General features: G+C 52.1%; 1 protein-coding gene across 1 annotated transcript in view; it reads right to left on the reverse strand.

The window, feature by feature from the left end:
- Positions 1-12,658, reverse strand: part of WDR59 (WD repeat domain 59) — a 56,744-nt gene that overhangs the window by 32,229 nt on the left and 11,857 nt on the right. The window contains exons 4-8 of the mRNA XM_081921777.1: positions 11,790-11,875; positions 10,216-10,296; positions 9,311-9,348; positions 8,365-8,453; positions 8,168-8,284 (exon numbers count right to left, since the gene is read on the reverse strand). Of these exons, the coding sequence (XP_081777903.1) occupies positions 8,168-8,284; positions 8,365-8,453; positions 9,311-9,348; positions 10,216-10,296; positions 11,790-11,875 (411 nt within the window). The remainder of the gene's footprint in view (positions 1-8,167; positions 8,285-8,364; positions 8,454-9,310; positions 9,349-10,215; positions 10,297-11,789; positions 11,876-12,658) is intronic.

A 12,658-nucleotide genomic window follows, 5' to 3' on the forward strand; every position in this document is an offset into this window, starting at 1 on the left:
GCGCTTCTCCTCTGTTCCCGGGACTTGCGGTGGGAGGAGGGTTTTTCCTCCCCACCGCCAACATTCAGAACAGCATTCTGAATGTTGGCAGTGGGGAGGAAAGCCCTCCTCCCACCGCAAGCCTTCAGGACAGGTCCGGGAACAGAGGGGAAGGCGCGCAGCGCTTCTCCTCTGTTCCCGGGACTTGCGGTGGGAGGAGGGTTTTTCCTCCCCACCGCAAACATTCAGAACAGCATTCTGAATGTTGGCGGTGGGGAGGAAAGCCCTCCTCCCACCGCAAGCCTTCAGGACAGGTCCGGGAACAGAGGGGAAGGCGCGCAGCGCTTCTCCTCTGTTCCCGGGACTTGCGGTGGGAGGAGGGTTTTTCCTCCCCACCGCCAACATTCAGAACAGCATTCTGAATGTTGGCGGTAGGGAGGAAAGCCCTCCTCCCACCGCAAGCCTTCGGAGGAGGCTGGCGATGGGGCGGAGAGCTCTCCGCCCCATCGCCAGGCTTCGGAGGAGGTCCGAGGACAGTGGGGAAGACGCGCTGCACTTCCCCGCTGTCCCTGGAGATTTCCCTATGGGCTTTCGTCTTGCGAAGGAAGCCCATAGGGAAATTCGTTTTGCGAAGCGCCTCCAAAACGGAAAACCCTTTCGTCTAGCGGGTTTTTCGTCTTGCGAGGCGTTCGTCTTGCGGGGCACCACTGTATAACATCTTGGGGTTTTCTTGGTTCTGGTTGCCAGATACCCAGGAGGCACCTGAAGCTGGGAATGCTTTTTAATCAACACCACAATACACAGCTGGGGCCCTCCTCAGAGGAAAAAGCCCTTGTCATCTCCATTAATGTACCGGTAAATATGTTCTGCGGAGGGCTGTCCTTGAAAACAGTCTGGAAACAAAATGCTGCTGCCCTCCTCATGCTAGAACTGGGCCAAAGACACAGCTAAGTAAGAGTAGTGCACTCAGTACACCATCTCTCTGAAAGCTACCAGGTATAATTAAAAAATAAAAGCAATGACCTATAAAGTCCTATAAACTGCCTTAAGCTATGATGCTTTCAAGCAGGAGTGAGGAATGCCTGGTCCTGCAAACGTGACTGGACTTCGCCTTTCATCACCCCTGTTGGCCACATTAGGCTGGGGCTGATGGGAACTGGGTTAAGAGTGCTGCAGAGGTTAAGAGTGTTGGGCTGCAGCCTGGGAGACCAAGGTTCAAGTTCCCAGCCAGCCATGAAGCTTATTGGGCGACTTTTGACTTCTCAGCCTAAGCTACCGCACAGGCTCACTGCACATGCATGGAGCTTTACAAAAAAATATAAGAGCACAAAAAAAAATGGGCAGATCCAGCTTTTGCAAAAAAAAATTGTCACGGCCACCCAGGACGGGTCCCAGCTCACAAGAGACCTCACTCCGTTGCAGTTTATTTACAGGAAAAGTTTATTGAAGATTTCTGCTTCTCGTACAGTTCAGCATCGTGGCCGTACGTCTGTCACGTTAGACCGCTGAAGTCCCCTCTGACTCCTCCCCTCTTCCACACCAACTTAATAGCCTGGCTCTAGACCACCTCTTCCTCTCCTTTCTTTTCCGCAGGGTCTTCCTGCCCCCCTGGGTTCCCTCTCTCCGTGACTCGCCTGAGGCTGAATCCTCTGCCGCCTCTTCCCCCCTCCTTCTGGCTTTAGGGCCGGGCTCCTCCCCTGAGCTCTCTCCACTTCCGCGCGCCTCTACGTTTGAACTTGGCGCGCGTACGTTGCTGCTGACCTTTCTTTCGACCGCTACACCACCCCTTGTTCTGCTCTCCACCCTTTCCGGCTGAACACCTTGCTCCAACCCCCTTTCTCTGTTCTCTCCTAATCCTGCTCCCTCCGAGAGGCTGACGACTCCACCCCCTTTACTCCGTTCCGGCTGAGACGCCTCTTGCTGCGTCTGTCTTCCACTGGGCTCCTCTCCGCTTCTCCCTTCTCCTCCCTTTTGCTTGATTAAGGTAACCCCCTTTTGAGAATCCTCTGACTCGCTGCTCAGACTCGTGGATTCCCTCAGAATTCCGTCATCTTCTTCCTCATCCTTCTGCCCCTCCTCCCACTCGCTCTCCGTCTCCTCTGTCATCTCCTCCTCTCTCCCAGAAACCCTGACATCCATCCCCCCCTCGAAGCCCCCCCTTCCCCCCTCCCGCTCGCCGGGTGCAGGTTGAGGAAAACGTGGTTCTTCCGGGGTCGGTTCAGGATACAAGTTGTCCACTTCAACGTTCTCCTCTGTCATCTCCGTATATGTGTGTTCGAACTCGGGTTCCCCACCCACAGACCTCACAGTCTCTTCCTCCATCACTGCTTCTCCTGGCGCTGCCTGCCAAGGACCTACCATCCATCTCTGACTCCATGCCTCCCTTGGCTGATCCACCCACCAACAAGGGCCTGTCTCCTCCCCCCCCAGTCTCGGATCCCTGGTCGGGCTTGTTTCGGGCGTATGGCCCTCGGGTGAGGAGAAACCCTCGAACGTGCTGTCTGACAAAGTGGGCGTGAAAAGCCAATCATCAAAATACTCCTCGGGCATGGGCTTGTGCGGAAAAAGTGCATGGAACTCCTCCTTCAACAGGGGTTCGTCCAACGCGTAACCCGGCACCCAGCTATTGGCAGAGGCCGGAGTGCCTTCCCTGGCTAGAAAATATTCAACTCCCTCCTCCCCCCATCTCGAGTCCAGTATCTCTGTGACCTCGTTAAGAGGTTCTGGTCTTGGCGATTCCCCCCCCTCAGGCGCCCTCCTACGTGGCTCTGGGAGTGCTCCTGACTCTTGAAACCTGTGTGGGGTTTTGTAGGGAGTGAGCACCGACCTATGAAAGACCGGGTGCACCCTGGAACCCTCCGGAAGGGCTAGACGAAAAGCCACCGGATTGATCTTAGCCTCAACTTGATATGGCCCTAGCTGCCTGTGTCCTAACTTCTTCTTGGCCAATGACCTGGCCGGCATCGCGTGGGCTGCTAACCACACCCAGTCCCCAATCTGGATGTCCTCTCCCGCCCTCCTGTGCTTATCGGCCTGCACCTTATACGCCTGTTTTGCCAGCTCCAAATGTCTCCGCAGCTCCTCGTGCACCTCTTGCAACTCCGCTGCAAACTGGTCGGCATCTTGAGGCCCCCCCCCTCCTGGTGCCGCAAATCTCGGGAAGGTTCTGGGATGACGGCCATTGTTCGCGAAGAAAGGCGTCACCCCGGTGGATGCGTGTTTCGTGTTGTTGTAGGCGAATTCAGCCATCGGCAGATAGTCCACCCACGCCGCAGGTCGCTGGTTGGCGTAGCACCGCAGGTACTGCTGCATGATCGCGTTGACCCTCTCCGCTTGACCGTTGGTTTGTGGATGTCTCGCCGATGTCAGGTTGATTTTGACGTGCAAGATGCCCAGAAGCTTTCGCCAGAAAGTGGAAACAAACTGGCGCCCCCTGTCGGACAAGACGGACTGCGGAAGTCCATGCACTCTGAAGACGTGATCGATGAAGAGCTTTGCGGTCTGTTCTGCCGTCGCCACCTTGGCACAAGGGATGAAATGCGCCATCTTGGTGAACAAGTCCACCACCACTAACACCGCCGTCTTACCTCTGGAGCTGGGCAGGTCCGTAACAAAGTCCAACGCTACCCTCTCCCACGGTTGCTGCGGTGTCTCCAGCGGTTCTAGCAATCCCGCCTGCTTCTGGTGCACTGGTTTGGACCTCTGGCAGATATCACACCTGGCGACGTAGTCCGCCACCTCTCCTCTCATCTGGGGCCACCAAAAGTCTCTAGCCACCAACTCCATCGTCTTCTCTTTGCCGAAATGGCCTGCACTAGGGGCGTCATGCAATTGTTGCAGAACCTTGGCTCGAAGATCGTCGGTGGGCACGTAAAGGGCACCCTTACGAGTCAAAAGTCCATCTTGCAATTGGAACTCATCGTTGTCTCGCGACCCTCCGCGTAGCTCCTCCATCTTGGACTGTGCAAACCGATCCCTTTGCAACGCGCGTCGCACCGCGTCCAGGTCGACTGCGATGGTAGCGCACGTCCACGCCTGCGGTGCGAAAATGTGCTTTGCTGCGATTGGAGCTGCTTCCTCCAAGTATTGCGGCTTTCGGGACAGCGCGTCTGCAATAACATTGGAGTCTCCTGGGATGTATTCTATTTTGAAGTCGAAATCCGCAAAGAACTCCGCCCAGCGCATGTGTCGCTGGGTCTGTAACTTAGCCGTCCGCCAATACTCTAAGTTCTTGTGATCCGTGCGGACTTGCACCGTGTGCTTGGCTCCTATTAAGAAGTGTCGCCACGCTTTGAAAGCTGCATGAATGGCCAACAACTCCCTGTCCCATATGGTATAATTGCGCTCCGTCTTGCTGAGCTTCCGGGAGTAGAACGCACCCGGTCTCCAGTTGCCTTGTGAATCCTCTTGCAAAAGAACGGCCCCAACCGCTCTGTCTGACGCATCGGTCTCTACCCGCATGGGTCTGCCGGGATTCACGTGGAGCAGCTGCTCTTCGGAGGCGAAAAGACCTTTAAGCGTCCGGAAGGACCGCTCCGCTTGTTCGGTCCAGACGAACTTCTTCTTCTTGGAACTGAGGGTGTCAGTGATAGCCGCCGTCGCGTTCGCAAAACCTTTAATAAACTTGCGGTAAAAATTGGCAAAGCCGATGAACCTCTGGACCTCTTTCCGATTTCGAGGGCTTTTCCAGTCCAACAGCGCTTGAACCTTAGCCCTGTCCATGGCCAGTCCCTCGTCGGACAACTTGTAGCCAAGGAAATCAACCTCTCTGACATCAAACTGGCATTTTTCCAACTTGGCGTACAGCCTGTGGTCCTTCAGCCTCTGCAGGACCTCCCTCACGTCCTTATCGTGATCCTCCGGCGATTCCGAGAAAATCAGGATATCGTCGAGAAAGCAGACACACTTCTTGTAGAGGAGACCTGCTAGCACGTGGTGCATAAATGCTTGAAAAACGTGGCTGCCATTTTGGAGACCGAAAGGCATGACTCTGTATTCGTATGTGCCCAGAGGGGTGAACATGGCGGTCTTCCACTCATCTCCTTTCCGGATGCGGATGAGATTGTAAGCTCCACGTAGGTCCAGCTTGGTGAAAATCTTGCCCCTCCTGACGGTCGCTAAAAGGTCGTCAATCTTGGGCATGGGGAAAGCTTTGGGCTTAGTCAAGCTGTTTATGAACCTGTAATCCACTATAAGCCTTTTTTGGGGCGTGTTTTTCTTCTTCACAAAGAACACAGGGCTGCCACCCGCTGCTTTAGATTCCTGGATGAAACCTCGCTTGAGGTTATGGTCTATGAACTCCCGAAGCTCTTGCATCTCGTCTTCCGACATGGAGTACAGCTTGGCAGCAGGCAGTTGCGCCCCTGGCACTAAATCAATCGCGCAGTCGTAAGGTCTGTGAGGCGGCAACTTGTCAGCTTCCTTCTCACAGAAAACCTCCAAGAAGTCCTGGTACTTGTGAGGCACTGTTTGCACCATACCCAGATGCAACTGCTGCTCGGCTTCTCCTCCCTGATCGGTCTGAAAGCAATGCTGAGCACAATACGATGAACAAAAGGTGATCTGCCGCTGGTACCACGCAACCGCGGGACTGTGCCTCTCCAGCCAACTCATGCCTAACACGATGGGTGTGTCCGATAAGTGGGTGACATTGAAACTAATAAGTTCTCGATGGTTGCCAATCTGCATCATCATGGGAGGGGTTTGCTGCACCACTTGCCCCCCCAGCAACTTCCTGCCGTCTACCGTGACCACGTTTAGAGGCGTCGTTGCAGGCAGGAGCGCCATGTTGTGCTGCTTAACGAACTGCAGTCCCACGAAGTCGGCGTTGCTTCCCGAATCGATCGTTATTGGAACCTCGAGGAGTCTCCCATCAGGCAACTGGAGTGTTGCTGTGAGCAGAACTGCCGGTCTGGGAGGCAAAGGGTCCACGCTCTGCAGTGATGCTGGGGGCTTGTCTACAGATCCGCCTGGCTGAGCCCCAGTAGCTCTGCTTCCAGCCAGGCACTGTCGTTTCCCTGAAGCTGCTCCCCTGGTTGCACCTCTGCTGTTACAGTTGCCAGTGCTGCAGTGTGCTTCTGGAGCCTCTGGGGGCACTCTTTCGCCATATGGTGCGCACTGTCACAGATGTAACACTTCCTGGTTCCTCTAGGAGGCTTCGCTTTGGCTGCACCAGGGACAGGGCTCTGGGATGGCTTCTGAGCCCTAGCACCACCAATCTCCATTGGCTCCTCGCTGTCCTTCCCCATTGGCGAGGGGTGCGCACGGCTGAAATCCCTGTGCACAAAAGGGAGAGTCCTCGCTTGCGCACGCGCTTGGGGCCCGTCCTCCTCGTGCCACGGACGTCCCTCATGTCGAATTCCAATAGCTAAAGCCCGTTGCACCACGTCTTCTAGGGTCTGGGGTCTGTCCCCCCTAGCGATCTCATCCTTGATGGGGGGGCTCAATCCCTCCCAAAAAAGATCTCTGACCGGCTTACTGTCCTTAGGCCAATCTAAGGCGGTGAGCAATGCAAAAAATTTAGAGTGGTATTGGCGCACAGTCGCTTTCCCCTGCCTCAGCCCGTGCATTTGACGGCGCGCAATGTCCACATCCACAGAGGATTGAAAACAAGAATCCATCGCTTTGATGAACGCAGTTGAATTGCGACGGGCCGGTCCATCTTCGCGCCACAGATTGCGTAGCCAAGCCCTGGCCTCCCCATGCAGGTGCGAAACAATGAACCCCACTTTCTCCTCCTCATCTTTAAAATCGTGACGGAGTAAATGCAGTGCATATACGACGTCCGCTCTGAAATTGGGATAGTCTTGCAAGTTGCCATTAAAATGCGGAACCAGGGCACCCCCCCTCCGTCCAAGCGCAATGCCCTCCGCTCTGGAACCTGGGGCCCCCGCCCTGTCCGCGTGTTCCCACCTTGCCTGCAAATCCTGGCACGTCTTCTGCAAGTCGTCATTCTTCTTCTGCGAAGCAATGACTGCCGATGTGAGAGCGGTAACCTGATCCCGCAGTGCAACCAGCTGCTCCTCAGCGCTCATGGCTGCTCCCGTTCGTGAGCTTCGCAAAAAAAATTTTTTGCTTTCTGTGAGGGGACTTACTGTCACGGCCACCCAGGACGGGTCCCAGCTCACAAGAGACCTCACTCCGTTGCAGTTTATTTACAGGAAAAGTTTATTGAAGATTTCTGCTTCTCGTACAGTTCAGCATCGTGGCCGTACGTCTGTCACGTTAGACCGCTGAAGTCCCCTCTGACTCCTCCCCTCTTCCACACCAACTTAATAGCCTGGCTCTAGACCACCTCTTCCTCTCCTTTCTTTTCCGCAGGGTCTTCCTGCCCCCCTGGGTTCCCTCTCTCCGTGACTCGCCTGAGGCTGAATCCTCTGCCGCCTCTTCCCCCCTCCTTCTGGCTTTAGGGCCGGGCTCCTCCCCTGAGCTCTCTCCACTTCCGCGCGCCTCTACGTTTGAACTTGGCGCGCGTACGTTGCTGCTGACCTTTCTTTCGACCGCTACACCACCCCTTGTTCTGCTCTCCACCCTTTCCGGCTGAACACCTTGCTCCAACCCCCTTTCTCTGTTCTCTCCTAATCCTGCTCCCTCCGAGAGGCTGACGACTCCACCCCCTTTACTCCGTTCCGGCTGAGACGCCTCTTGCTGCGTCTGTCTTCCACTGGGCTCCTCTCCGCTTCTCCCTTCTCCTCCCTTTTGCTTGATTAAGGTAACCCCCTTTTGAGAATCCTCTGACTCGCTGCTCAGACTCGTGGATTCCCTCAGAATTCCGTCATCTTCTTCCTCATCCTTCTGCCCCTCCTCCCACTCGCTCTCCGTCTCCTCTGTCATCTCCTCCTCTCTCCCAGAAACCCTGACAAAAATGCTCAAAGACTGCAATTTTTTTAGCCTGTGGCAGTTTCATACACTGTGACATGCAGCAAGGAGTATGGGAAAGTAGTCTTGGAAAAGATTGGTTGCTCATTCACCAGGACACCCCTTTCCTCAAAACAGGATGGTGCCCACACATACCCTCCATTCATTTCCCAGTGACCCCCAATGGCTGTGAAGACTGGCAGGGACCAGCACAACTGGAACTCTCCACCTGCCTGGCTGGTGAAGTTCACATTTCAGCCAGTTTGAAAGGTTGAAAGGTATGCCATGTCAGAACTCAGCTTAAGGGCCCTCAAAACCCAGCCCCACCTACCCTGACAGAGTTGTCCTGGCTGGACGTAGCCAATATGTTCTCATTGTCTGGGTGCCAGTCCAAGCCATGGATTTTAGAGAGATGAGCAGCCAAGTACTCCACTGCAGTGCCGGGTTTCTGCAAGAAGAGATTTCATTTGAAAGCTTGCACAAGAGATGACCACAACCATATCCCTTAGAGGGGCAACAGTGACTCACCCGCCTGTCCCAAATGCGCACATCCCCGTCATGGCTGGTTGCCAAGCAGTGGGCATTCTTCTTATTCCATTTTACCTGGGAGGCACCAGCTGCAGAAGGGACAGAGCACACACACAATTTAAAAGAACACCAACATGCCAATAGGTTGTATGGTCAGGTGAGTATGACGATGACACAGCAAATGCAAGTGAGGTGTCAAGTAAAGCCCAGCCTGGGTATTGTATCTTGCTGGGCACAAATAATTGACAACGAATAGGGCAAGAGCTTTCGAAAATGGAGTGGTCACCAGAGGCGTAGTACGGAATGCTGCAGGGTGCAGCACAGCCATCCGAGAAGGCCAGCCCAGGGCACCAGTCAAGAACCAAGCCAGCTCATCTGCAGCCTACTGATGCAGCAGGCAACTGTCTGGGCAAGTGGGACATGGGTCAAGTTTGAAAAATAGGCTATCACAGGTATAGGCAAAAGGTAGATTGGGCTCTACTGGAAGACTCCTAGGTGATTTGCAGCTGATTGCCAAGAAGCTCTGGATCACAATGCCTTAGCAAGAACACCAACAAAATGACTCCCCTGCCCTGTCCTAAATTATGCTACTGAAATCAAGTCTGAGTAAGGCAGAGGTTGACACTTTATACTAGCCTCTCCCAAGCTGGTGCCCTCCACATACTTAGGGCTACTACTCCCACCCGCCACAACCATGCTAGTTGGGGCTGATGGGAGTTGTAGGGCATGGCATCTGGAGGGCGCCAGGTTGAGGAAGGCTGCTTAATACCATTGCCAGATCTGCTACTGCCTGCTCCAATAGTGGCAGGCATGCCACAGGTTGGACACCCTTGTGGTCTACTGGAAACCAGTGCCAAGACCTCTTCTTTGCAGGGCACTTAACACCAACTACCGAGTGAAATATTATGCCAATATTTCAAATTCCACCTAACCAACTGGTACTTACCGACAGCAGAAAGTGATACAGTAGGCTTCCGAGTGTCCCTGAAATACAACAATACCAGCATAAGCATATATACTGTTCCCTCTCTATTCAGGTTAGTACCTCTCAATTTTTGCTTCTCCAACTTAAAACTGAAGACAGAGTTCTTACACTCGGTAAGTTTTGCATTTTGGGGGTAACAAACTTCACTCATTTTGACCAGTGACATGTGATACAGAGAGGCAACAGAATTACTTGCCTCCAGAGAAGGTGGACAGAAGAGGGCCAGGCCAGGCCAGGCAACTATGCAGAGACAGAGCAGGCAATCTTCTCTGCAGTTGAGGACTCTGAGCTTTCATTAATAGTTTAATTAACTTTTTACTTTTTTCTATTATGTTTTATTGTAATTTATAATTGGCGTTAGCCACCCTGGCCAGGGAGGGCAGAGTCTACATAAAATATTATTATTTATCATTATTATTATCATTATTATTATCATTATTATTATTATTATTATTATTATTATTATTTGCTCATTTCTCACAACAATGAATTTGAAAACGACTGACCTAGGCAGATAACAAATCATTCAGCCACCACCAGCTCCCACAACTGAAGCTCAGCTGCATGGTAGCTTCTGCACAATGCAGCAGGGGGTGCGGGTGGACTATGCTAGTGAGGCAAAGTGCAGAATGCACAGGGGCCTTACAGACACAGGCTGCTGGGGTTTCTAGTTCACTTGCCTGGGGAGGGCTCCTTCACGATCCCAAAATATGAAAGAGCAAAACCCATTCACCAAGAGGATATTACTATGGACAGCTTCACCCTTCCAAACTATCCTGCTGCAGTGGCAGCAGTCCAAAGTGCCACACGGGCATTTGCTCCCATAAAGACCAGCAATATCTTTCCCAATGTGCCTCTGCACTTACTTGATATCCCAGATGTAGATGTACGTGTCAACCGAACTGGTAACCAGCAGGTCCGGCTCAAAAACTGCCCAGTCCAAATCACTAGAAAAGTTGCAAACAAGGGAAGGGGGGGGGGCATCAGCAAGAGGGATCTATCTTGGACAGCTGCAAACACCAGACTCTGCATAGTCATTAGTAATTCCCTTGTTCATTGCCTTCTTAACACAATGCCCCATTGGCCCAGTTTCACAGCTCCAAAGACCAGCATTTCCAAAGACAGAAGGCGTCATCCAGGGAGCTTTAGCTACATGCCCTTTGCTAATTTTCCTGGCCACTGTGTTTCTCTAGGGCAGAGGTACGAAACCTCCAACCCATGGGCCAAAGGGAGCTCCCAGGACCCTCCCCAGAGTGCTTTGGTTTGGCTAAAATATGTTCTTGAAATATACCTCTTGGAGGATGGAAAGGGGTGTGTGGGGGTGTTAAACTCACTTGTGTGGCTGGAATGTAGCACATTGTACAAAAGGCAGGAGTCACATCTGCTGATCCACCCACTTTTACCCCTGGTTCCATCCACCACTGGATTGTGTCCACCTCATCCCACAAGATTCCCCATGAGATTAAAATGTTCCCCACCACAGCCCTGGAGCAGAAGGTTCCACAAAAACAAGATCCATGATGGCAAACAGTGTTCTTGAAAAACAGCTAGCCCACTACTACTGAGATCTCCCTATAACACAGCCACAGAAAGAGCAATATTGCTTAACATCTGTATGATGCTTCCTATACATTAACACCCTGCAAGGTACATCGGTATTATTATTAGCCATATTTCAAATAGGGAGGCCATGACCAAGAGTGCTGTTTGCCTAAGGTCAGCTATCAAGCTCATGTCAGAGGTGAGATTCAAAATGGAGACTTCATGACCTGTAGTCCAGTCCCTTAGCCCTTACGCTACCCCAGCTCCCAACAGAATTTGTGTCCTGGAATATTCTTCTGAATCCTCCGTAATGCAAAGCAGTTTCACAGGGGGAAAAAACTGGCATGCAAAGAGGTAGAAAGTTTGAAAAGCACAACTCTGGGGACTAGGGGAGTTCCAGCTCACCAGAGAAAAACACCCTGTTGCTGCTGAGACCATCATTTAATCAGGATGAGAGGGGGGTGCTTAATTTTGTTGTCCCTCTAATTCACTGCGCGAATATTGAAAATATGTCCAGACCTCAGGATTTGCTAAGCTGGAATATCTGGGCATGTCCGCAGACAGTTGGTTAGATTGTGGTGCTGATAACGCCAAGGTTGCAAGTTTGATCCCAATAAGGGACAGCTCCATACTGCAGCACTGCAGGGGGTTGGACTAAAAAATCATCAGGGTCCTTTCCAACTCTATGATCCCAAAGTTACTACAGCAATGACTGATGCACTTCATGCACTCCAAGAAGGGAGGGCCAAAAGGGGGGCTTCAGAGGGGGAAAAGGAGGGGGGGTTCCAAGCATCAAGCTCATCACATCAGGACTGAAATTCCCAACACCATGAGCCAGTGTGCAAGGCTCACTGGCCCGCATGACAATGGAGTGCGCTAGGGCTCCCCAGGGCCGTACCTGATCACACGTGTGTGCCCTTGCAAGGAAGTGCCAACTTCCCCATTACCATCTTTCCATTTATACAGGTCAACTCGTTGGTTGCTCTGAAATTAAACAGAAGACATGAGAAGCCACAACACGGGCAGCAGAGTGCTATGTAACTACAGAAGTGCTCCCTAGCATTGGAACACTACACCACCCTTTAAAATCAGCAGGAAAGACCCTGCTCTGAAGCACGTCAACAGGAGAAACTAGCTTGCCAGCATCTTTGCTACAACAGCTCTTCCTCCCTCCCTCCCAGCCACACCACACCCCCAAGAGTCTGAAATGAAATCCCCACAGACATGCATCAATGCACCACCCATTTAATTTTTCCTAAATGATGCAAGACAACTTACGAGAATTGATTTGGCTGCTTTAAGTTCTCCTTTATTTACACCACCTCACCTGTTTTTAATGGCTTGCTGGTTCGTTTTGATCCTCAGAATGCTTTACTGATTCTGAAGTTTGTTAGTTGCCGTGATCATCAAATAAAGTTTAGCAAAAACAAATTGTGCTTTGGTCCACACATCACATGAAACCATCGTTTTAAAAAAAAACCTATGGTTTAATATGAACAAGCAGCATGTGAACTGCTGAAAAGCTTCTGCTCCACTCATTTCCTGCTCAAAACTAGACTTATGGTTTCCCTTCTGAGGCTTATTCTTTTCTTATGTTCTTATGACTGCAAATCTTCTAGATGACCATTTTGGGAAAGAGGAGCACCCTTTCCCACCAGAAAACATGTTTAACTTTTCACACAACCAAGAAACGTTAGCATTTGTAAGAACACCCAATGCAACTACTCCACTGCAAACCCTTGAAGCATCCTGATTGACAGGATAAAA

The sequence above is a fragment of the Podarcis melisellensis genome, assembly GCF_964234715.1.
Source record: "Podarcis melisellensis genome assembly, chromosome: 8".
Classification (NCBI taxonomy): domain Eukaryota; kingdom Metazoa; phylum Chordata; class Lepidosauria; order Squamata; family Lacertidae; genus Podarcis; species Podarcis melisellensis.